Below are 26,986 nucleotides of genomic sequence, written 5' to 3'. Positions count from 1 at the left end.
TCCAGATAGCAAACTTTTTAAAAAACTTTACTGAGTTGCCATAAATAGATATGGCTGGAGTCCCTCCCCGTAAATTGCATGTCCCCAGTTACAGACAGCAGGAGGAATATTTAACAACTCCAAAGCATTGCCGATGTGCTCACCTGGACAAAGATCAGGAACAATCCAACCAATTAACAGTTTGCCCAGATGGGCAGATGGCAAGGCATTTTCATCAGTTTGGGCCCCAGTGCAAAATGGCAGAGGACACATAAACTTATTGCAATTAAAGGACAACAACATTACAGGCCCATCATATTTCTGCCTTTTCATTATCTAGTGATTGGTGTGCATTATGGAAGGTTAATCGTTTGGGGACGGAATGTGAAAAAGACATCTTCTGTACAGCATATCTTTCTACAGTGATTTTACTTTACAACAGATCACTGAACATGGTGCTGACAAAGAGTGTGGGCAATCAACAGCTTGGTTAGGAAAATAGAAATTTATGATCTTTAATGGACAAGATTCTGAAATAGCACTGGGAATTCCTTCAATAACAATAACTTGCATTTATATAGCGCCTTTAATGTAGTAAAACGACCTAAGGTGCTTCACGGGAGTGTTATCAAATAAAATTTGACGCTGAGCCACATAAGGAGATATTAGGACAGGTAACCAAAAGCATGAAAACTCAGAGAAACGTGGAGCTTGGCCACCATTCTGGCGAAGCGGATCGCCTGCCCGTTGTTGAAATCATGTGTTTAATACTTTAAGGAAGGTGGGAAAGCATTGGCATCAGAATGCTCTGGGACTATTTGAAGATACTATAGTGTGAAATGCTTTGCCCAGCAGGTATGTATTTCTGGAATTCAGGTATATGCCCCCGCACCCTCCAACCGTGATTTTCAGTCTGGGGCTGGAAAGTTGTGCGTGTAAAGGGCGGGGAGATGGAGGCACAATACCTGAATTCCCGATATCTATTCCTACTGGGTGATGCTCGGCACCAAGAGGGCACGTTTGGAAAATTGCCCCTTTAGGACGGAGGCCGCTTGTTTCCCTGTTGTTACTGCCCTCAAAATTACTTCCAATCCCCAAGTATCTTCTTTTTTAATTCATTCAATGGCAAGGCCAGCATTTATTGCCCATCCCTAATTGCCCTCGAAAAAGTACAACTAAGTGGCTGGGCCATTTCAGAGGACAGTTAAGAGTCACAAGTAGGCCAAACCGGGTAAGGAGGGCAGATTTCCTTCCCATAAAGGGTGTTAGTGAACCAGATGGGTTTTTTTTTTTTAAAAACAATAATCCAGCAGTTACTAATACTAGCTATTTAATTCCAGATCAATTTAATTATTTGAATTTAAATTCCCCAGCTGCCATGGTGGGATTTGAACTCACGTCTCTTGGATCATTAGTCCACGCCTGCTGGATTACTAGTCCAGTAACATAACCACTGTGCTAATACCCCGTACTACTCTAGTGACATTTAAGCAGCAGACGTAGGGACCTCATTTTTGGGTCCAAGCTGTGATGACACATTTGTGCTTGAATTTTAAAATTGGAAAAAAAACCTAAAACAAAATCCCCAACAAAAACAATTTGTTCTAGACGTCTGAGCCTGACGCTGAATCACACAGACACAGCACACTGCAGCAGAGCCAGAGGAGAAAGCCAAATCAATATGGAAGCTACTTGTCCGATTTGCTGATGAGCTACTAACTCAATGACATGCTCAGCAGCTGAAAATTAATTCTCACTGCATCAAACCCTCAGCACCTGAATGTTCATTCCCCTCCACCAAAGATTGGCTCGATAGCCTCCATGCCGTCAACATTATTCATTTTAAAACTGCACTCTGCAATTTATTTATGCGCACAGCATTGCAAGAATCAGGTCAAGTTGCTCAACAGTTATTACCATTGGTATTTCCACACGGGCTATGAGGATGATACACACAGAAACAATGCGTACCTCACCAAAAAAAGAAAGGTTGAGAAAAGATTAACATTCGTTTGCTTAAATCACCAGAAGCCAATTTGTGTGTGCATTTCTTTCTATGTGAAGATTTGTGCTTTTATGTGAGTGATGTGAACACCAGGAATTAGAGCATATTTTGATTGCAAACAGTGGCATCAAGCAGTTCCTGGTCAGAGATGTGATGAGTTAAATGTAGTGTAATGCTTCCTGGGTTCTGTCTCAACAACATGCTTCAATCCCAACTCAAAACGCAAAGCCTCCACTACACCAGTGGAGCACTTCAATATTCTGTACTGACCATCCTTTCTAAAACAGATCATCAATTTAGTGGCAAATAAAAAGGAAAAGACTTGCATTTATAATAGCATCTGATTATGTCTTCAGGATCTTCCAAAGGATTTTACAACCAACAGATTATTTTTGCAGCGCAGTCTCTTGTTATGTAGCCAAATGTGGCAGCCAATTTGCAAACAGGAAGGTCCCATAAACAGCAAGTGAATGAATGACCAGATAATCTGATTTTGTTGGTGTGGAGAAAGGGATGTTGGCCAGGACGTTGGGAGAACTGCTATTCTTCAAACAGTGCCATGAGGTCCTTTACGTTCACTTCAGCAGACAGACAGGACCTCAGTATAATGTCTCATCCAAAAGACAGCATCTCTGACATTGCAGCATTCCCACAGAGCTGCACTGAAGTGAAGCTGATGTGCTCAAGTCCACAGTGGGGCTTGAACCTTCTGACTCTGGGGTGAGAGTGCTACCAACTGAGCCAAGCTGACTGGTACAACATTAGGACAATTTTTCTCCTGTAAGCCTTGCCTACTAGAAACTTAAATGAAGGAGCCTAACAGCCAACAGATGAGGGAAGATTTTCATCTAATTAGATCTTAGAGGTGAAAGAACAGTGTGCTACAATAAACTGTACCACCAAATCCCTGCATATAATATTTTATGGTGAATAATTTCTAAAAATCAAACCAAAACTACACACTAGACAACAAACACTTTCCTTCAAGATATTAAGTAAGGCTGCCAGTGAAGGAGATTATGCGCACTGTATATTGATCCTTGTACATTTGTGTCATCGATCAGACAGACGAGTATCTCTTGAAGTACAAAATCAATTTGATGGGCACAGGGCTCTACGACAGATCTTCATTTGTACAGGACGAATTAGAAAATAAGTGGAACAGAGGGAAATTACTTTTCATTTTCTGTTGCCCATTATTTCCCATTGTGGTTCATCCAAATAAAGATAAGCTGCAGTGTCTATTCAGCCAGGCTTCATTGTGTGCATTTCGAATTCACTTGATACCACAGGGCAAACTAAATGGATCACAATTGCTAACACACAGAGATCAGTTATCACACAGCATACACAACCGACTGACTTGTACTGAGTTTCACATGTCTGATACGGTCAGTAACATTAATTTATACAATGGCTAGTTCAAGAAACGGAATGATAAGTAACAATTATTTTATGAGAAAGAGAGACACACACTGAGGATGACAAGGACCAAAATGAACCTGGAAGGGTGAGAATGTATCTTGGATAATCGATGACAGAAGTTCCTCCAAAGTTCCAAACTATAAAGGGTTTTGATGAGGTAAATAGTGAAAAATGATTTGCAGTTTTGGTGAGTCAGTAACTAGAGGGCATTAGTTCATCACAAACGAAAGAAAAGCAGAAGACTTTAGGAGAATTTCTTTTTATGCTGATGATTGTTCAGACATGGAATTTCCTACCTTAATGACACTTTTTAGAAAGGGAATGGGATAAATATTTTAAATAGAAAAACTTAAAAGGGAAAAGGCAGGGGAGTGGGAGCATTGTGTCAGCTTTTTGAGATCTGGTATGGGTGCAATGGGCAGAATGGACCCCTATTGTGCTGTAAAATTCTATGTATAGCTCAGTGGGTAAATGTATCACCTATTGTAAAATATTTCTGGCACTGTCTGACTTACTTCAAAAGAAAACAGGCCAGGAATGACCCAGGTTCAATCTCTGGCCTGTGTCGATTCAGCTAATCTCAGCTCATGTGACAGTGCAAGTTCTACAAGTGGCCTCTGTACGAGAAGAAAATTACCACCCAGCAGGATCCCTATTTCTGATCACGATCCGCAAGAGCCCTACACAGACAAAGTGTTCCTTTCTCTTGTTTTCATTCTTGAAGTAGTTTAGAGCTTCTTCCTGTTTTCAGTCCAAATATTTTGCTGCATTAAAAAGTATTAGTAAAAGCAGGCTGAGACTCCAGTCCAGTACTGATGGAGTCTTGCACTGTCACAGGTGCTGTCCTTCGGATGGGATACTAAAAGGGTTCCCAACTCTCCCGCTTTTAGCGAGAGTCTACCGGAATGGGCGATTGGTCTCCCGAGCGTTGCTGCTGGCAACAAGAGAGAAACGGTTCTTGTTTGCGCAGTTCACGCATGCGCAGTATCCCGGGAAACAAGGGAGCGAGAGAGAGAAAAACACAAACTGGGGAGGGAGATAGAGAGTTCAACACAAATTGGAGGAAGAGAGAAACACAAACTGGAGGGAGGGAGAGTTCATGTCGGTCTGTGATGTGAGCTGTTGTATAATGTATTTTGTTCCGGGAGCCAGGCAGCTTTGATGCTTTACCCTGAGGACTGAGCCTCACCTGAAGAGACATGGCCCTCCTGAAGCTGGGCTCCAGTGGTGGGGTGTGGGAGTCAGGGAATTGAATTAGGTTTGATTTTGGTTTTATTTATTATTTTTGTAACTTGCTGTGTATTGTAAAAAGTCCTAAAATTGTACAAAAACTTTAGCTAGAAGTTACTTATATCGATGATGATGTTTTTGTTGAATCGGTATTTACTTGATGTTTCTCATTGCGGTCGATACTGTAGGAACAACACAGCAGTAGTTTTTATTTAACCATTACTTATCCTTAAATCTTTCTATTCTTTTTGTTCTTTGATTTATAAATTATGTTATTCATCTCGCTATAAAACAAAGAGTCAAATATTTTGTTTGTGGCTTTGTGATATTGAAACACTCAACTAAGGTAAATGCAACGACATCTGCAAACAGTGGGTAAATGTGACATTGTCCGTGATGCTTAATCACATGGCATTTGATCATGTGACGTGATCGAATGCCATGTGATCAAATGTCACATGATCAAATCTCCAGGAATATGTCAAGCCAGAGTTGGCAACCTTAGATGCTAATCGTTTTCAGGGGTTTGTGTAGATGTTAAAAGTTCCATGGCACTACTGAAAAAAACAATGTTCCCCCAGTGTCTGGTCAATATTCCTTTCTCAACCAAGAACAGTGAAAAAGAGATGAACTGTTCATTAGAACATATAAGAACATAAAAACATAAGAAATAAGAGCAGGAGTAGGCCATACGGCCCCTCGAGCCTGCTCCGCCATTCAATAAGATCATGGCTGATCATCGACCTCAACTCCACTTTCCTGCCTGATCTCCATATACCTTGATTCCCCTAGAGTCCAAAAATCTATCTATTTCAGCCTTGAATATGCTCAACGACTCAGCATTCACAACCCTCTGGGGCAGAGAATTCCAAAGATTCACTACCCTCTGAGTGAAGAAATTCCTCATCTCAGTCTTAAATGGCCTACCCCTTATCCTGAGACTATGCCCCCTAGCTCTAGACACACCAGCCAGGGGAAACAACCTCTCAGCATCTACCCTGTCAATCCCCTTCAGAATCTTCTGTGTTTCAATGAGATCACCTCTCATTCTTCTAAACTCCAGAGAGTCTAGGCCCATTCTACACAATCTCTCCTCATAGGACAGCCCTCTCATCCCAGGAATCAATCCAGTGAACCTTCGTTGCACCGCCTCCAAGGCAAGTATATCCTTCCTTAGATAAGGAGACCAAAACTGTGCATAATACTCCAGGTGTGGTCTCACCAAGGCCCTGTACAGTTGTAGCAAGACTTCCTTACTCTTATACTCCAACCCCCTTGCAATAAAGGCCTACATGCCATTTGCCTTCCTTATTGCTAGCTTTCTGTGTTTCTTGCACGAGGACACCCAAATCTCTCTGAACACTAATACTTGACAGTTTCTCACCATTTAAAAAATGTTCTGTTTTTCTATTCTTCCTACCAAAAAGTGAGTAACCTCACATTTCCCTACATTATATTCCATCTGCTACCTTACTGCCCACTCACTCAGTCTATCTATATCCCTTTGCAGACTCTTGGGGCAGGATTTTCATTGGGCTGTGGAGGCGGGATTTGAGGCATGTGGGGGTTAAAATCTAGAAATCGGGGGGGCACGAACCCATCCTGCCCCCAACCCGCCTCCATGCCAGTTTCAAAGGAGGCGGGTACCCAACCCACGCTGGGACCCGCCTCCCTGAGGCAGGAAGGGGATTAGTGCCAATTAACTGCCTGTTAACAGGCAGTTTTTAGCCTAATCTCTATTTTCATTCTTGAAATGTGGGATTCCTGACGGCTCCAAACCACGCCAAGTTAGCGAGACGGGCATTCGGGCTGAAGGGCTTGGAGGGGTCGAGATGTCCGGTGTACAGGTGAGTGATGGGTGCATGAGTGCAGAGGTAAGTGTGTTTGGTGTGTTTAAAGAAGTTTTACTTACCTTTACAGCCTTCCTTCCTTCAGGTCTCGGGAGTCCCTCATCTCACCGGCACAGAAAGCAGAATGGCCGTGATCTGTCAAAAATTGCAGCATTCAGCTTTCTGTTCCGGAGAGATCTCTAAATCATCCGGAGAGGAAGGAATTTACTTAGAATACAGATTGTTCGTGTTTGACAGCTTCAAACAGCTGTGAAACGTTGATATTTCATCTGTCAAAAGGTCTTGACAGATGAAATATCAATCTGTGACGTCACCTGTTGCTGGGTGGCCCTTAATTGGCCTGCTGAGCCCGCTGGGCGGGCTCAACAAGGTCAATCAAGTCAAAATCGCATGGGTTGGGTACAACTCGATTGAGGCGGGACTACAACCCCAAAAGTTGTAGTCCTGCCTCCTACCCGCCTCCTCAATGAAAATCCAGCCCTTTGTGTTTTCCTCACAGCTTACTGCCCCACCTAGCTTTGCATCATCATTAATGTCACTGCGGTTCATAGGATCTTCCTGTGTGCAAAATGGCTGCTGCATTTGCCTACAAAACAATCATTGGATTTCAGAGTAATTAAAGGCAACGTAAGAAAAAACGTTTTTACACAGCGAGTGGTTAAGATCTGGAATGCATTGCCTGACAGGGTGGTAGAGGTAGACTCAATTTTATCTTTCAAAAGGGAGTTGGATAAGTATCTGAAGCAAAAACAATTGCAGGGCTGCGGGGAAAAGGCAGGGGAGTGGGACTCGCTGAGAGTCGGCATGGGCTCGATGGGCCAAATGGCCTTCTTCCGTGCTGTAAGCATTCTATGATTCTATGATATACAAACATACTACATTGATGGCTGGGTAGGAAAAGACCAGCTGGTCCATCAAGCCTGTCCCACACCATGATGGCCAGAGAATCCTGACTAAACACTTCCTCCTCTCTGCCTCCACCCACGTCCATGTAATCTCCTGGGAGAGGCAAAAAAAAAATAATTGGCCCAGATTTTCCGATCGGAGGCTTCCTGCGTGCGGATGCCTCCAATCTGGAAAAAAATCTACACCCTTACCTGAGGGCTCCGGAGGTCCGGACACTTCCTGGTGCGCGCGTGCAGAGGCCCAGGTATCCCAGAGGCGCAGGCAGTTCGCAAGCGTCCCTGGGATCACGTGGGCATGGGGAACCAATCGAAGAAGGGAATCCCCCTTCACAGCTTTGACAGGTCTCTCAGCTTAGACCTGTCAAAGTATGAATGGAGATCACTCAAAAAACACACTAAAACATTAAATAATTTTTTTTTAAACGTCACGTATTTAAAATTAGTTAAAATTACATTAAGTTAAATATTTTAAACAAAAATTTAATTTTTTGAAAAAAATAATTAAAGTTCTTTATGGGGCTAAAAATAAACTTACCTTTTTTTAAAAGTATTTTTAAATTATAAATGAAAAAAAGATATTTTTTTTACTTTTTAAAACTCTTTTGTTGGTAAAAGCAGGCCTTACACCTGCTTTTACCAGGCATAAGATTTCTAAGGGTTTTCAGCGGGCGGAGGTTGTGCAGAAAGCGGAACTCTCCCCCCCCCAAGAGGCCCTTCTCCAGGGCAGGCGTCCAACCTGTCAAGAGGATTCTTGACAGATCGGAAGTGCTGTTTTTCAGCGTATGCGCTTTGCATGCCTGAAACTGGCACTTGTGAGGCCCCTATGGGTGTGTACACAGCTCGTACACACCCGTAGGGATCGGAAAATACGGACCATTGTATCTGAAGCGCTTTGAGATATTTCTCAGAGATGTGATGAGGCAACATTTGATGAAACAAGACACCACTGCTTTTTAGCACAGAGGCATGCTCCATAGCCACTTCTCATTCTATGCCAACCTGTAGCAATGTCGCCACTGTGACAGCAAGAACATTATAGGCTAGTGCATGTAAACTTCAAAATCTGTAAGCTCTTGTTAAAATCATTCTTATATCAGCCATTTCTTTCTCCAAAAGCCTACACCCACAGGTACTCTTCTTCATTTGGAAGACCTGCAGTAACTTCATTTTACCTGCTGATTACTAGGTACAGGAAACTTTCGATTTACCGGCACCTAAATAACCGGAAATCTTGGTTGACCGGCAAAATTCAGGAGTAGGTTCAGGTAAGTTTTATTACTTGCCTTCCTCGATCTGTTGCTGTGCAAGGGTGTGGCTGCAGCTGTTGCTAAGCTACAGAGACGCTTGGAACTTGTGGCCATTGTTCTGAACCTGTTGCTAAGCAACAGGGTTTGTTGCTTTATACGGAGCTCTCAGCTCTGTATCTTTTACTATAGCTTTCGGTTATCTGGAATTTTTGATGAACCGACACCACGTCGGTCCTGTCGGTGCCGGATAAAAAAACGTTTCCTGTAATTCATTTGTTTTCAAAAGTTGTAGCTTCAGAAGATTCAGCAGCCCTGCACAAGGGAAGGAGAACGCCAGGGGTTCCAGCTCCTGATTGCTCTCCAGTGCCTGTTACTGGAAAAGTGTTCATTGAATGCTGACAGGATTGGGCTCAGCTCTGATGTTCCATGTTTCAAAATGCTGCCGACATCCACTGTCTAGGATCACACATGAACAGGCGCATGGCCAAACCTGACTAATTTTCCCCTCCCAAGTCCAAGAGGATTGAAGCTAATTGCAGCACCATCACTGCCAGTTCAGCTGAAATCAGCTACCTCAGTGCAGAGCAGAAATAAAATTTGGGACTCTGTGGCTTGTGACTCAATTCGTTCCAAAAGAACAAACTTACACTTATATAATGCCTCATCACATCTCCCAAACATCCCTAAGTTATTCACATAGAACTAATTACATTGTGCACTTACTGTTGTTAAGTGGGTAAACGCTGCAACCATTTTGCACGAAGCATGATCGCACAAACAGCAATGAAATAAATGCTAAATTAATCTGGTTTTGGCTTCTAGTGCTGGCTGAGGAAGAAATGTTGGCCAGAACAGTGGGGGAGCTCCTTGCTCTTCTTCCAATAGTGCTACAGGATTATGAACATCCACGTGCACCACCAGAACAGGAAGATGGGCCCCAAGTTTAATGCTCCATCAGAAGGGCAGCAAGTCCTAGGAACAGGAGTAGGCTATTTGGCCTCCTCGAGCCTGTTCCACCATTCAATTAGATCATGGCTGATCTGTATCTTAACTTCATCTACCTACCTTCGTTCCTTAGCCCTTAATACCCTTACCCTTGCCTAACAAAAATCTATCAATCTCAGTTTTGACATTTTCAATTGACCCCCAGCCTCAACAGCTTTTCGGTGGAGAGTTCCAGATTTCCACTACCCTTTGTGTGAAGCAGTGCTTTCTGACATCGCCCCTGAATGGCCTAGCTCTAATTTTCAGATTATTTCCCACCTTGTTCTAGACACCCCCGCCAGAAGAAATAGTTTCTCTCTATCTACCATATCGAATCATCTTAAAACCACAATTACAGTACCCCTTAATCTTCTATCTTCAAGGGAATACAAGCCTAGTCTATGTAACCTGTCCTCATAATTTAACCCTTTTAGCCCCAGTATCACTCTGGTGAATCTGCGCTGCACCCCTTCCAAGGCCAATATATCCTTCCTACAATGAGCCAAAATTATGTACTGGATCATAGTTACTTAGGTTAGCATTGTCATTAGGGAAGCTCCCCAATTTTTATAAATTAGTATTCGTGGTGATGTTTTCAAATCAATTTATGATTACAGGAAACTCTCGATTTACCGGCACCTAAATAACCGGAAATCTCTGTTAACCGGCAAACTTCAGGAGTAGGTTCAGGTAAGTTTTACTTCAAAATAGTGGCTGATCTGTGGCTGGGTTCCTGCACCTGTTGCTAAGCAACAGGGACGCTTGGATCTTGTGGCCGGGTTCCTGCACCTGTTGCTAAGCAACAGGGAAGCCTGGATTTGTTGCTGTTTACAGAGCTCTCGTACCTTTTAACTATACCTCTCTGTAATCCGGACTTTTTGATAAACCGGCACCACGCCGATCTAGTTGGTGCCGGATAAAAAAGAGTTTCCTGTACTTAACCAATCAAAAGTTCGCGCTCTCCTTCTCCCACGATCACTCCACAGCTCCAAGTCCCATACTAACCTGCCATCTGGCCTGTTCGTTGCGATGGTGAAGATACATTTGACGAAATAACTCCTCCGAATAGTGTTAATTCTGTGGTTCCTCCAAATGGTGCAACAGTGGAGCTGTTCTTATCCAGACCTGAAGCTTTCGCGGGAGTTGTCTGGGATTCATGCGTTGGATCAAGTCCATAGCGTAGATTCTGTGTGCTGGATGAAATGCTGTTGTCTCCAGCCTTTGGCTTCTGAGAAGGGTCTTTTAGCTTGCTCTTACTACTCCCCATTGTTAAACCTACAAAAAAAAGATTAAAATTACGAACGGCCAGAACAGTTTTGAAAAGCAATATTTCACAGGTAATCTCCCTGATCATATGGACAAGCTCTGGTTTTAATCTTCACTTTTATTAAAAGAAGAAGAATATTATAATAGAAGAAACATTGTAAACGTTTCTGCAGCAGCAGACAACAGACCAGACGTCAACAAAATGATGAAATAGTAGACAGGCTGTTTCAGGAAATGGAGTGACTCAACAATTCTTTAAGGAGGTACAACAACAACAACAACAACTTGCACTTAGGTAGCACCTTTTACGTAGTAAAACATCCATAGGCACTTCACAGGAGGGTTATCAAACATAATTTGACACCGAGCCACATAAGGACAGATGACCAAAAGCTTGGTCAAAGAGGTAGGTTTTAATACAATGCTAAGTCAACAACCTACCTTTGAAGGATAAATCCCTGGGTCCTGATAAGATGAAATTTATACTTTTCAGCCTGAATACTACTACATCATATCGCTCTTCATATACATCACTCGTCATACACATCACTCATCATACACAAGACCACTAACCTGCAGTTTTATGAACAAACAGTTGGAATTGAGGAATGCAATCTCTGACACACCAGTACAATTCCCAGAATCGCATGTAATAAAATAATGGAATTTAATTTAGTCAGTCACCAACGACCAATGTACCCAAATGTAAAACGTTGAGAATTGAGGACTACAAGCTATAAAATACCAATAAAAATCCCCAACTGCGTTAAAAATTGACTTATTCAGTCACCGTAAACCAATGGTCTTGCTCATGCATCTCCGCTAGCGATCAATAAACTTGATTTTTACTGACTTCCATCATAAGTTCAGATTTTTTTCCCCCGGATAGTAAATTATTTTCTCCCGATCTCTCAATTCAAAAAGCTGACATTCTCCCTGGCTGTCGCACTGAAACTCCAGTCCCAAGATGCATTGTTTGTGGTGCCATCATGGACATTGCGTGACGTACACGTGATGATGTCACAAATGTGTCGCTCGTGCATTCTGGGACTCCATTTTCACTGCCTTAAGGCTGGATTTTATTAATGGGGACGCGTTGAGGGTGGGACTGCTGGTTGTCGAGTTTCAGTCCCGCCCCCAATGACGTCTGGCCAACCCACGCTATTTTCCCTTGATTGACCTTGTTAAGCCCGTCCTGCGGGCTTAGCAGGCCAATTAAGGGAAAGCCGGTGACAGAGGACGTCAGCGTATGACGTTTCATCTGTCAAAAATTTTTGACAGATGAAAGCCAGCATTAAGACAGCTTTGAGAAGCTGTGAAACACTGACAATCTCTGTTCTTTGGCAAGTCCTTGTACTGAAGACTCACCAAACCTCTTTCTTTAGCAGAAATCAGATAGCTGTTGCATCGGAGAATGCAGCAGCCATCGGTCATCTCTGCCGTTGAGATGAGGCACTTCCGGATCCCCAAGGGTTGAAGCCTGCAGGAAGAAGCAAAGGTAAGTAAACTTTTTCTAACACTTTTCACTCACCTCTCATACTTACCTCTCCACACTTGCACCCATCACTCACCTCCACAGTGGACTTTTCGACCCCTCTCATCCCCGCAGACCCACTGCTCGCTTCGCTGACCCTGGCGAGGTTCGCAGCCGTTGGGAAGCCCGCACTTATGTGGGTAAAATGGGGATAATCCTCTTAACTGCCTGTTAACAGGCAGTTAATTGGCTCTAATCCCCTTCCTGCCTCGAGGAGACGGGTCCCTGCGCGAGCTGGGGACCCGCCTCCCGGGAAGATGGGACGGAGGTGGGTTGGGAGTGGGTTCGGTACCCACTCCCAGTTTCTTCCATTTTCCTGGCAGTCCCACCTCCATACCCACCTCCCCAGGGCTGGCAAAATCCCCACCCCCCTCCCTCCCAGTCTTTCAAAGGAGAACTGAGGTGAAATAAAAACATAAAATGCTGGAGATACTCAGCAGGCCAGGCAGCATCTGTGAAGAGAGAAACAGGGTTAACGTTTCAGGTCGATGACCTTTCGTCAGAACTGGTGAGTTTAGAGTTAAGCTGTAGCAGCAAGGTGGGGCTCCATCAATAAGATTGCTTCTGATCAGCAATGAGATAAAGCACTGTTAGATATTTTCTCTTTTGTGGAGGGAGTCCTTTAACTTAATGGTCACTCTCTTCTTGGTTTATCCTGTATGTGGCCCTTTACCATTAATAATTAGTGCACTGGATGTGAATAATAAAAAGAAAATAAAAAAAACTGCTGCCCATTTGGTCACTATCTAAAATTCTATTAAATGGTGCTTGTTTTCCCTTCCATAGCCTGCGGTTATCTGAAAATTTCTTTTTCATTCCTTTTGAATTATTTTGAACATAATAAATTATGTTATACAAGTTCCAGAGGGGATGAGAAAAAAAAGAGATAAAAAATGTTTAATATGGAAAAATTGTGTTTCACTTAAACAACTGAAGTGTGCAGACAGATTTCACAGTGCTTGACATCATGCAGAAATAGATTAGTGACCTTATGAAAACCTTATGTTCTTGCCCTCAGTAGCGTATATCTTAAAGGTTTTTCAAAAATCCCTTGCTTGTTTTCTTGGCTCACTGGTTACTGAGATGCTTTCGCACATCCCAATAACATTTAAAACAAAATGCTCTATAAATGCAAGTGCTTTTGAGGGTCCAATTTCCCTCCCCAATCCCAAGGTTTCCCCCTAATTTTCTGACTATAAATAAAACCTGAAAAATACATAAGGCTGAATTTTGTCAATGGGGACGTGATGGAGGCGGGACTCCCACTTTTTGGGTTGTAGTCCCACCTCCATCGACTTGTGACCAACCCACACTGTTTTCCCTTGATTGACCTTGTTAAGCTCACCCAGCGGGCTCAGCAGGCCAATTAAGGGACACCTGGTTACTGGTGACGTCAGTGATTGACATTTCATCTGTCAAGAGCTTTTGACAGATGAAAAATCAGCATTTGACAGCTCTGTGAAGCTGTCAAACACTGACAATCTGTCTTCTAACTTGTGTCCTTCTACTCAGACTCAGTTAGAGATCTCTCCAGACCAGAAAGCAGAATGCTGCAGCTTTTGACAGTTCAGCAGCCATTCTGCTTTCTGTGCCAGTGAACTGAGGGACTCCCGAGAACTGAAGAAAGGAAGCCTGCAGGAGAAAGTAAAGGTAAGTAAAACTTATTAAAACACTTTACACTTACCTCACACACTTACCTCTGCACACATGCACCCATCACTCACCTGCACAACGGACATCTCGACCCCTCCAACCCCTTCAGACCGACGGTCCGCCTCGCTAACTTGGCGTGGTTCGGAGCCATCGGGAAGCCCACACTTCAGGGCTAAAAATAGGGATTAGGCAAAAAACTGCCTGTTAACTACCTGTTAACAGGCAGTTAATTGGCACTAATCCCCTTCGCGCCTCGGGGAGGCGGCTCCCAGCACAGGTTGGATACCCGCCTCCTGGGACATTGGCATGGAGGCAGGTTGGGGGCGGAATGGGTTCCTGCCCCCCGATTCTGCAATTTTCCCACCACTCCCGCCTCCAAACCCGCCTCCACGGGGCTTGGAAATTCAATATTTTCCGTGACCATTGCCTGGTTGCAATGAGTCACACTCTCACCAGTTCTCCTTTACTGGGCAGAATTTTGAAACTGGAGGAAGTTAAGAAATGAATATCTACAGAAGGGAGAGGAGGAAGGAAAAGAAAAAGTGGTTTCAAGCAGTAAATGTGCTCCCACTTGAACTCATAGGTTATCAGAGGCTCGGGCTCTGATTGGGTCAAGGGTCAGGCTGCTTTTGGGGGAGGGAAGACAACAGAAACACTTGCACTGTGACCGTGTTCAGTTTAGTGCTTCCCAGCTCCCGGATGCCAGCAGCTGCACCAAAAGATAACTTCGTCAGACTTGCTAAAACTGGTGACCGGGTCTCATCATTTAACACTGGCCCAGCAACTTGGTGTTGCAGCCACCACCTGTGTGAGACAAGGGCATCAGGAGCTGGCAGTACCAGCACGGTATAAAAGCAGAGATATACACATGGAGAGCTCCAAATACCAAAGACTGCACTACAACCTGTCAGAGGAACTATTTCACACTGGTAGGGGAAAGCACCAAATCCCCTCAGCCAGAGTCACAAGCACAAATAAAGTTGAGAGAGTGGGCAAATACATGGCAGATGCAGTATAACGTGGATAAATGTGAAGTTATCCACTCCGGTAGGAAAAACAGAAAAGGCAGAGTATTATTTAAATGGTGATCGATTGGGAAATGTTGATGTACAGAGGGACCTGGGTGTCCCTGTACACCAGTCACTGAAAGCAAACCTGCAGGTACAGCAAGCAGTTAGGAAGGCAAATGGTATGTTGGCCTTCATTGCAAGAGGATTTGAGTACAGGAGCAAGGATGTCTTACTACAGTTATACAGAGCCTTGGTGAGACCACACCTGGAGTACTGTGTGCAGTTTTGGTCTTACCTAAGAAAGGATATACTTGCCATAGAGGGAGTGCAGCGAAGGTTCACCAGACTGATTACTTTGATGGCAGGACTGACGTATGAGGAGAGATTGGGTTGACTAGGCCTGTATTCACTCGAGTTTAGAAGAATGAGAGGGGATCTCATTGAAGCATATAAAATTCTGACAGGGCTAGACAGATTGGATGCAGGGAGGATGTTTCCCCTGGCTGGGGGTCTAGAATGAGGGGTCACAGTCTCAGGATACGGGGTAGGACATTTAGGACTGAGATGAGGAGAAATTTCTTCACTCAGAGGGTGGCGAACCTGTGGAATTCTCTACCACAGAAGGCTGTGGAGGCCAAATCACTGAACATATTTAAGAAGGAGATAGATAGATTTCTAGACACAAAAGGCATCAAGGGGTATGGGGAGAGAGCGGGAATATGGTATTGAGATAGAGAATCAGCCATGATCATATTGAATGGCGGAGCAGGCTCGAAGGGCCGAATGGCCTACTCCTGCTCCTATTGTTCATGTTTCTAAATGCGATCTTTGACTGATAAGTTAGCGGGTCAAGAAAGCCCACCGCCACCTTCTCAGGGGCAAATAGGGATGGGTAATAAATGCCTCACATCCCGAGAATGAATTGGAAAAAAAACGTGGCCTCCCTCCTTAGTTCCCAGTTGGCCACTATATAATGCACGGTATATTCAAGGGAGGGGAGAAGAGGTAAAACTGCTTGGCCGAATCCTGACCAACATACTTCAGTGTGATATGGGTGCCACAGAGAATGAATCTGTGACCAAAACTGTTCCACCTTCCTGACTGATGGAAGGGGATATATAAATCATAAATTGCATTAAAAAGTCTCACAATGCTCCCAAATGACTCAGCTAGCAAACACTGCAAGTAACTGATCCATGCAGACAGGAACCTCCCAGGTTCTATACCTTTGTGCTGAGTCCACTCATTTTGGCTCAGTCGGTAGCATTCTTGACTCAAGGTCAGAAGGTTGTGCATTGAAGCCCCACTCCAGGACCTGAGCACGTTATCTAGGCTGATTCTTCAGTGCATCTTCTTTTAAATATCCTATGAAAGTGACATCCTATGTACCCGTTCCAGTGCATGTAAAAAATGCCATGGCAATCTTCAAAGAAGAGCAAGGAGTTCTCCCAGTGTCTTGGCCAAGATTTCTCCCTCAACAAACACCGTCCAAAACAGATCAACTGGTCATTAACCTTATTTGCTGCTTGTGGGACATACTTATGCATAAACTGGTTCCCTGGTTTGCCTACAGAGGAACAGTGAACCCACGGCACGTCAAAAATAATTAATTGGCTGTGAAGGACTTTGGGATGTCGCATGGATGTAATAAGGTGATATAAAAATGAAAGATCTTCCTCTGGCTCCCAAGCTAAGGAAAGGAAATTTAGCCGGGATTATTCTACCTGATCACTATCCAGTGATTGCCTTTGTGACTGTCAGGTGAAAACAGCCTACCAATATTCACAGGGGTAGAAATTTGTCTCGGGCGGTGGCACAAAACGGGGGATATCGGATCGGCTGCCCGTTGAGCACAGCAACTGATACTCAATTCCATTGACTGCAATAGAACTGAATGGCCCAGAAATTCGGGTCTCCGCGGGTGAGTACGCATGGGGTACTCACCCGTAGGCCCAATGGAAGTGCCGGTTTCCCGCATGCACTGCGCAGGAAACCAGCACTTCCGTTCCCCTGAAAGAAGGGGTTCAGAGTTCGAACGCGTGCGCAGGAGAGGCAGCGCGTGCGCATCGAACTTACGTTTTTTTTTTGCAGGTTTTCCCGGGAGGGTAAGTCTCCAGAAGTTACACATATAAAAAGCAGGCGTAAGGCCTGCTTTTTACAAGGTAAGTGGTGAATTAATTAAAATTAAAACATTTTTTCCACAGGTTTATTATTTTTAAATACTTTAAAGCAAGGTAAGTTTATTTTTAGTCCCGTTAGAAAATAAAATTATTTTTTTCAAAAATTTAAATTATTGTTTAAAATAGTTATTTCATGTAATTTATAGTTTATTTAAAAAATGTGAAGTTTTTTAAAATTTATTTGAAGATTTAGTGATGTTTTGGGGCCTGTAGTATTTATAAGTTTTGACAGGTCTTATGAATGAAGCATTCCCTGCTCCGATTGGCTCTCCATGGCCCACGTGATCCCAGGGGACGAATCGAACTGACTGCGCCCCTGGGATACGCATGCACTACGCACCAGCAGTTGGAGCAGGCCCAGGATCGGTAATCCACGGGGGCCCACAGCTCAACGGCCGGCGCGCAAGGTAAGTGCAGGTCAGGGGTGCCAAATCAGGCGCTGCACATAACAGGCGGCTGATCCGATATCCCCCATTTTTGCACCACCACCCGAGACAAATTTCTAGCTCGCTGTCTAGACTGACATGAAGAATGTGCGAGCAACCGGAGAGAACTGGCACTGCTGGAACAGTACATCAAAATTCTTTCAGGAGAGGAGGGGACAGATATGGCTGCATGCAGACAGTTACCCTCCATTTGCTCGCATGAGCTCAGGTAGTGAGTATAGGCAGGCTGTGCAACTGAAGGGGCATCACAGCTGAACCTGATACTGAACTCACTCAGCATCCACATATGTGCACTCCCAGCAGAGTAGCCAGACAGCCATCTGGAGGGGGAACCTTAGCTGATTTCCCCCTTCCTAATACAGGCCACTTGTGGTAGACCTCACACAATGCTGGTTGAGATCAAACTGACTCAGCATTGCTCAGGAATCAAACCTGCACTTTCCTGACCCGTATGGCTCAGCTACTCACTGCCTTAACCAGGTGAACCATTGGGAGAGCCAGTAATAAGACCACTTGAAACGTTCTTATTTTTTTTAAATGTTATTCAAAGTGTTATTCAAGGGGTATGGGGCGAGAGCGGGAATATGGTATTGAGAGAGAGGATCAGCCATGATCATATTGACACCTTGAGTACTGCATACAGTTTTGGTCTCCTTATTTGAGGAAGGATATACTTGCATTGGAGGCAGTTCAGAGACGATCCACTAGGCTAATTCCAGAGATGAGGAAAGTTTGAGCAGGCTGGGCCTATACTCATTGGAATTTAGGAGAATGAGAGGTGATCTTATCGAAACATATAAGATACTGAGGGGGCTCGACAGGGTAGATGCTGAGAGGATGTTTCCCCTCGTGGGGAAATCTAGAACTCAGGGGCACAGTTTCAAAATAAAGGGTCGCCCTTTCAGAACTGAGGTGAGGAGGAACTTCTTCTCTCACAGGGTCGTAAATTTGAGGAATTCTCTGCCCCAGAGAGCCGTGGAGGCTGGCTCATTAAATACATTTAAAGTGGAGATAGACAGATTTTTGCAAGATAAGGGAGTGAAGGGTTATGGGGAGCAGGCAGGGAAGTGGCTTTGAGCCCAAGTTCAGCCATGATCTTATTGAATGGCGGAGCAGGCTCGAGGGGCCAAGTGGCCTACTCCTGCTCCTATTTCTTATGATCTTATTGAATGGCGGAGCAGGCTCGAGGGGCCGAATGGCCTACTCCTGCTCCTATTTTTCTATGTTTCTATGTGTACATCAATTTTAACCAGGAAATGCATTGCTTAGATTTTACTTCAGTTTTTTCCCCCCTTAAAGATAGAAAACATCACCAAAACAATGAAGAGAAGGGTTAAGGAGAATTGTTTTTTATGCAGAGTGTTGTTGGGACATGGAATGCCCCCTACCAGAAACAATGGGGAAATAAGAATTCATATCAGATTTTAAAAGCGAAGTTAATAAATATCTGAAAAAGAAACATCTCAAAGTGTACAGGGAAAGAGTGGGGAAATGGGACTAAGCTCTTTTAGACAGGCCGCACAGGCACAAAGGACCAAACAGTCTCCTGCTGAGCTGTAACATTCTACATCAGCAAAATTAAAAAGCAAGATAGTGGGGAATGGCCAAATCACAGCCACTTAATTTCTGTCATTTTAATCTCTCCCACACGCCATTCTGTTTAAAACACACACCTTGATGCCTTTATTTTAAATATTGAAATTTCTGCTTTTTTTTTAAAAAACTGTATCGCACGCAACTCCTTAGTCAAGGTGGTGGGCAGGTGGCCATCACTGACTGCCGCTGTCAACCTGCCAGTGAGATCGGTTTCTCGACTCAGCACGGCTACGAGAACACCAGCAAGATTGATCATTTGCTCATTGTTTTAATAGTGTCTGGGACAGGTGACTGTTTTATACCATTGATACTTTACTGCTTGCAGAAGGAGAACTGAACAAGAAGCGAGGATAGAGAAACTCTAGTAAAGAGCAAACAGTAAAACAGACCAGCACATCCAGGAGAGAAACAAAACACGCCGGAAGATAGTGAGTAAGCACTCATCAACAGCAGGAATTAGGCGCAACTGGGAAAATAGCTGTTGCACTTTATGCCTGGCCCACGAACTACTGCTGACAAATCTACACGTGTCATAAAAAGGCATTAAGTGAGTGGCAACACAGTAGTGCAAGATACTTGCTTCGCAAAAAATGATTGCTTTAATTTTCAGGGTTAGCTGCAACACAAACCCACCAAACACAATGTGCGACATTTTCTCAATGAATTTTTTTTCAATCATTGAGAAAATGATTGGAGGCAAAAATGAACAATCCAAATGAACCAACGTGCCTCAGAACAAGTACGCTAAAGGATGTTCAGAGAATGGCATTTGTGTTGCTGGGGACAAGTTGTCCTTCTGGTAAACAGCAATCATTTATATATCACTGGCAAAGCATAGAGAAAACATGGGAGGACAAGCAGCAGATGTATGTCCCCAAAAGACACAGCTGCACAACAGGCATTCAATACTGAGCCAGTAATCTGGGTAAGGTTTATGAAAGCTTCCCTAGTGATTGCCTAACATGCATCTTCCTTCACAGAGAGACAATCACCTTTTATAACACTGAGCACTTATGTTTACGGGTCTTCAGTCGAGATTTATCTAATTCCTAAGAACAGAGAAGAAAACAAAAAAACAGAAGAATGCAGTTATCAATAATTGGTGATGGAACGGAATTGAAAAGAAATACTGGGGACAGAAGAAAGGCAGAGACAAAGGTTAATCTCACTGCTGCAAAATTGCTTGTCTAATGATGAAACATTTCAGCAGAACCATCAATAACACGAATACTCAGCTATTTCTGAGGAAACTCTTTCTTCACACCACCACACAAAAGCACAAAAATTCAGCCAGAACATTGTGGACTCAAAACCCACTCCTGCTGCACAGAGGCAGGCCATTCACTCATTGAATCTGTGCTAGCTCGACGAAAAAGCAATCTGCTTAATCCTATTCCCCTGCCCTTTTACATTTTATAATATCTAGGCTGACAGCATAGCACTGAAGGATTGCGCTGTTGTGCTGAAATGCAAAGCTGAAGTCCCATCTTGGCAGATGTAGAAAATCCCATTGGCTCTATTCGAAGAGAAGGGAGTTCTCACAGTGTCTTGGTCAACATACTTCCATCAAATCAACACCACTAAGGTCAGAGTTAACTGGTCTTTCGCCTCATATGGTATTTAAAAAAAAATTTTGTTGTGCGCAAATTGACTGCCACATTTGCCTACGTAACAACAGCGACTACACTTTGAAAGTAATTCACGGGCGGTGGAGCACTTTCGGACATTCTGAGGATGTGATAAGGCACTATATAAATTTAAGTTCGTTCTTTCTTATTTTCCACCCTTTATATAGTGCCTTTCACAGCCCCAGGGCATTCCAAAGCACTTCACAGCCGGTTAAGTTCTGTTGAAGTGTAGTCACTGTTATAATGTGAGGAAATGCGGCAGCCAATTTGCACACAGCAAGGTGCCACAAATGGAAATGAGATAATGACCAGATGGAGTGATGTTGGTTGAGAGGGGAGTGAGATGGAGTGATGTTGGTTGAGAGGGGAGTGTTGGCCAGGACACCGGGAGAACTTCCTGTTCTACTTTGAATAATGCCAGAAGATCTTTTACGTTCATCATTTTGTGTGTCCCCCAAAAATTTAGATTAAAATTTAATTTAGGCTAAAATTCCTTTTGATCGAGCAAACAAGGTATTCAGGACACAGGAGTAAATGTAAGTAAATACGAATATAATTGGCATTTGAGGGAAGAAAGGCAAGATGGGAGATTAAGCAATTGTAAAGAAGCCAAGTGGAGCCAGTCTAATTAGGGTAATATTGTACAGTATTAGGTGACAGCTTTGGCTGTGTGGTCGCACTCTCTCCTGAATCAGAAGGCTATGGGTATCTGAGGAAGGATGTTCTTGCCATGGAAGGAGTGCAGCAAAGATTCACCAGGCTGATACCTTGGATGGCAGGAATGACGTATGAGGAGAGATTGGGTCGATTGGGCTTATACTCACTGGAGTTTAGAAGGTTGAGAGGGGATCTCATCGAAACCTATAAAATTCTGTCAGGCCTGGACAGACTAGATGCAGGAAGGATGTTCCCGATGGCCGGGGAGTCCAGAACCAGGGGTCATAGTCTAAGGATAAGGGGTAAGCCATTTAGGACAGAGATGAGGAGGAATTTCTTCACCCAGAGAGTGGTGAACCTGTGGAATTCTCTGCCACAGAGGGCGGTGGAGGCCAGTTCTTTAAATATATTCAAGAAGGAGTTGGATATATTTCTTAAGGCTAAAGGGATCAAGGGATATGGGGAGAAGGCAGGGACAGGGTACTGAATTTGGATGATCAGCCATGATCTCATTGAATGGCAGAGCAGGCTCGAGGGGCCGAATGGCCTACTCCTGCTCCTATCTTCTATGTTTCTATGTTTCAAGCCCCTGTGGAACGACTTGAGCACCTAGTCTAGCTCACATTTCAATGCGGTGCTGAAGGAGCAATGCATTGACAGAAGTGTCGTCTTTCAGATGAGACGTTAAATTGAGGCCCCATCTGTCCTGTCAAGTGGGCACGTAAGATCTAACTGAGCCAAAGGCAAGATTGCTACTGCTGAGTCATAGCTGACACCTTATACTGTAAAATATTACACTAATTAGACATGTAAGCTAACAGATATAAAGATCAATGAACAAATGCCTCATTTGGATTGATAGCAAAATACTGCAGATGCTGGAAATCCGAAATAACAACAGAAAATGCTGGAAAAACTCAGCAGGCCAGGCAACATCCGTGGAGAGAAAATAGAGTCGACGTTTCAGGTCTAACCCTTTTTCAAAACTGGAAAGGAAATGAAATAGATCGAAAGGCAGGGCTGGGACAGAACAAAAGAAGTGAAGAGACATTAAGAGGTCAAACGCGAGGAGGGAAACTGAAAGTAATGAAGATGAACAAGGTTGAAGAGCCAAATGGAGATCCCGTTGAAGAGAAGAGCAGAACTTCTGCAAGGTAGGCATTCCTAGAAGAGGTGTGGCAGTGAACCGAACACTAGTACGATAGCAAAATACTGCAGATGCTGGAAATCCGAAATAATTTGTTCTGGTACAAGGTAAGTTGATAAATACTCAATCCTCAGAAACTGAATTCGGAAGAAAGCCAAGCTCTTGTCCCTGCCAGTTGAATAGTGAAGTTCTGGGCCATTCCAGGGCCAGTAAGAAGGATTTAAACTGCAAAATTATTGCACAAATGGGACTTTCCTGAACAAATACTTTTGATCCGCCTTTCCAGTCCTCGGAAACTGCTGTAGCTGTCATAATGCAATAATTTGATGTCATATAACAGCTTGAATTGAGCCCTCTGATTATTATTGTGGCGATTTTAGGTTTTTGAGGATCACGAACTTCAGTGCTGAGAAACTGAACACTTTCCCAATGTCAGCATACCGGGTCTAGTGTGGTTAGATGCAGCGTTAAGCTTCCTCTACTCAACCCCACAATGTGCCTTTTGCACCAGTGTGACATCTTTCCATTTCCCACACCAGTCAAACAATTAAGAAGCAGGTTTGCCAATTTTTTGCTAATTATCATTTCAAATTTGGAAACTATTATAGCTCTTAAGCTGAAGAAAGGTTGTACACTGTCAATTAATTCTCAACACACTTATCCCAGAGAGCCTGAATTTATTAACATAATGAAAAGAAGTTGGGTAATCCATTCAAGTTTGGGTCAACAAAGATAATGATCTTTGACTCTCGGCTCATTCAACCATAAATTACCTTAATATTAAACATAAATGTAGCTTTTTTTGTATTTGGTCATCAATTTATGACCGAGGCAATCTCCCGGTGCTGTAAATACTGACTGTACAGCATTCAACATGGAATATTAAGTCCCGATTCAAAGAGCAGAGGGATACAGGTTTGGAATAGGAAAATAAATCTTGAAAATGATCCGAGCAGTCCAGGGGTTGGAGTGAGTTAGATGGGGTAAATGGGTATTCTCCTTCTTACAATTATATCAAGATTTGAGGAAAAGCTGCCATATGGGTAAAACTAATTCCGTATTGGGAAGGATTACAAAAATGTGAATGTCATAATCGACACTTTGGGGGAAAAATTCAGTTGCTTTGCGCCTCCTGTTAGCACCCAAAGAGGGCGCTAATGGGGCGCAAAGCAACTAGCGTCTGGGCACAGCGATGTTTACACCACTCGCGAAATTGACCAGACATTTTGCGGTGGCGCTAAACACTACCGCCACGATCTCCTGCACCGCAGATCGTGATGTCAGTCAAGCGTGCAATGCCCCGGTAGCGCCCCGGACCGGATATTGAGTGGCGCCCCCTGCCTTTTCGCTTGCCGCTAGCAACGACAGGTTGAGGGGAGCGTTTTGCAGTTGGGAAGGGACTGGGGGAGCGCTATTTAAAGGCGACCGCTTCCTGCCTTTTTTTGTCGGCGACATTTTTGCACCATGCATTCTGAGAGAGAGAGAGAGAGAGAGACTTCTGGAGAGATTCAATGCTGTGCGAAGGAGTTTTGGGTACTGAGCAGCACTTTGCAGGTTCATTTTGATTTGACCTTCTTTGCATCAATTTAGAAGAGACTGTGGGGGCTGCACTCTGAGCTCTTTCCCTGGGCCTCTCCATTGTTCTTTCCAGCAGAAATGACGTACAGGTCTCTCCAGGCCGAGATTCAAGGCTGCAATGAGCAGGATGTGGATGGAGAGCAAGATCAACCCTCCCCTTTAAGAACAGGCCGGCGCCAGTGTGTCTGTGTTCCATTGCTGACTGACATCACATGAGCTTCGCAAGCGCTCTGTAGTTAGCGCCTCGCTCCTCGGCGTCAGCACCTTAAGAGAGGTGTGTAGCACCTGATTTAGCGCTCCAATCACCTCCACGGGCGATAGAAGCCAAGTTTGCAGTTGGAGGCGATAATTAGTGCCAGGTGCTAAACTTTGTGCCCAGCTGATAACTGCGCCCCAAACAGGGCGATACCGAATTTCTCCCCCTTTGTATTTGACCATGACAACTTAATATATTAAAACTGTGATCATTTTAAATAATAAGGGCGAAAAATTGAGTCCCGCCTCCTTTGGGGTGCTAACTTTGCCGGGGCGTTACTTATAGCCCCCTGGAAAAATGAGCGCCCCCGCGACCGAAATTGAGTGGTAGCGCCCCAAGAGGGAAGCGGGGCGTTACTGGAAGAGCCACGCCTCCCTCTTGGGCGCTGCGAGGGAATATCACGGCACGGCACGCCGCGGTATTGCAGGCCTTTCTCCCCTTCTTAAAGGGGAGGGGCCTTGCGCAGTGTGACCCGGGGCCCAACTGGACCCCCGGGAATCGGGAGTGCCGGCACTCAAGAGAAGTGTCGGGCGCATGGAGCGCAGCCAGCACTCGGCGGAGGGGCGGGTAAGGAGGCCGGGGACAGGAGCGGAGGCAGGTGCTGGCAGGCGGCCAGCAACAAAAATGGCCGCCCGGCACCTCACCTGTAAATAGCGTCGCCCCGGCCGCAGGTAGGCCCCCCTGACCCAGTCGGACATAGCATCCGGCGGTAAGTCAGGGGGCGCTACCGAAGATCGCGGCCGGGGCACGAGCGGGGCACCGTGCATGCCGATGACGTCATCGCCGGCGGCGCAGTGCCGTGGGGCGCTAACAGTTACCGCCGCCGCTAACCTCCCGATGAATTTCGCAGGAGGCATTGGCAGCAGCGTGCCCTCTTAGGGCGCTAACGGGAAGCGCAAAGCAACAGAATTTTTTCTCCCAAACCTTTAATGATGTTAATTTTCTCACTTTTGGCAAAAACATTCACATTTAGTTGTCAATGTTTAAAAATGTGTTGCCAGGGGCCGATCTAGTTAATGCTACTAATGCACATTGTTAGAGTCTTGCTGGATATACATAGAAGATAGGAGCAGGAGTAGGCCATTCGGCCCCTCGAGCCTGCTCCGCCATTCAATGAGATCATGGCTGATCATCCAAACTCAGTACCCTGTCCCTGCCTTCTCCCCATATCCCTTGATCCCTTTAGCCTTAAGAAATATATCTAACTCGTTCTTGAATATATTTAATGAATTGGCCTCAACTGCCTTCTGTGGTAGATGTTGTGTATGTACCTTTAAGAGAAGAACTGATTCTATACTGCAGTACCGGCAGTGACCACCCCTGTATATAAAGCCATAGCAGGCTTCTGTACTTCAGTCTTGAATTACTCTCTGTTCAGTAAATACCTGTTTTATTGTTCTCCTGCAGTCTGAGTATTATTGATCCTCGGACACTACACTGGCGACGGGCAGGTTTGAACTCACCTGCAGTACTGCATCACCTCACGGGGATCTTTTCCCTGAAGAGAAGCTTCTTGGAGATCGAAGTCAGAACGGCGGGCGTCGACCACGGGCAACCGCCCAGGGATCCATCGGAGAGTTGCAGGGGAGGCTGTGGAGAGCTGGGCCTGGCTCCCCAGTCGAGGTGTTCCAGCAAGTCGTGCTGGTAGCAGGTAGTGCGCTGACCCTTCCGGACTGCGGCGGGCTCGGGCTCGATCGAGCGGCTCTGCAACGGGGCCGTGCAGCATCGTCGGGAGGAAGAGAGAGAGGGTGGAGCGCACAGGGCGCGGTCGGTGCTCAAGAACAGGGCAGCGGGGAGAGGATAGAATGTGCGGAAGGAAAAGTGAGATGCGCCGAAGCCGCGGGTCGCCGCCATTACCCTGTAGAACGCTAGGAGCAGCGTGGCAGCAAGGGGAAGAAGGAAAAGCGTGGGAGGCGCCATTTTATTCCATTGGGGAAGAAGGAAAAGCGCGGGAGGCGCCATTTTATTACATTGGGGAAGAAAAAAAAGCGCGGGAGGCGCCATTTTAAATCACCCAAGATGCCGAAGAGTGGCAGTATCACTGCTTTCGACAACGAGGTAGAAGGCTGGACCACGTATGTGGAAAGAATTGAAGTGTACTGCAATGCCAATGAGGTGGCCAATGGAAAGAAGGCGTCAGTATTATTAAATTTGATGGGCGCGAGAACGTACGGCCTATTGCGGAATTTAATTACCCCAGCTAAACCAATGGAGAAAAGTTTTGAAGAGATTGTTAATATCTTACAGGAACACCTAAACCCTACACCGCTGCTGATAGCAGAAAGATTCAAGTTTCATAAAAGAAACCAGCACAAAGATGAGAACAATGCTGACTATCTTACGGAACTATGCAAGTTATTGAAGCACTGCCAGTTCGGAGCAGGACTGGCAGACACCTTACGGGATAAGT

General features: G+C 44.7%; 1 protein-coding gene across 3 annotated transcripts in view; it reads right to left on the bottom strand.

Annotated features, from left to right (window-relative positions):
- Positions 1 to 26,986, bottom strand: part of LOC147108778 (proto-oncogene tyrosine-protein kinase Src-like) — a 215,279-nt gene that overhangs the window by 86,072 nt on the left and 102,221 nt on the right. For all 3 annotated transcript variants that reach the window (XM_086005604.1, XM_086005605.1, XM_086005606.1), the window contains exon 2: positions 10,631 to 10,900. In XM_086005604.1, the coding sequence (XP_085861730.1) occupies positions 10,631 to 10,892 (262 nt within the window). In that variant the 5' untranslated portion in view covers positions 10,893 to 10,900. The remainder of the gene's footprint in view (positions 1 to 10,630; positions 10,901 to 26,986) is intronic.

The sequence above is a fragment of the Somniosus microcephalus genome, chromosome 13 (assembly GCF_052327205.1).
Source record: "Somniosus microcephalus isolate GS21.2 chromosome 13, FLI_Smic_1.0, whole genome shotgun sequence".
Taxonomy (NCBI): domain Eukaryota; kingdom Metazoa; phylum Chordata; class Chondrichthyes; order Squaliformes; family Somniosidae; genus Somniosus; species Somniosus microcephalus.
The sequence above is the reverse complement of the archived record's forward strand: the minus strand, read 5'-3'. Positions and strand labels throughout refer to the sequence as shown.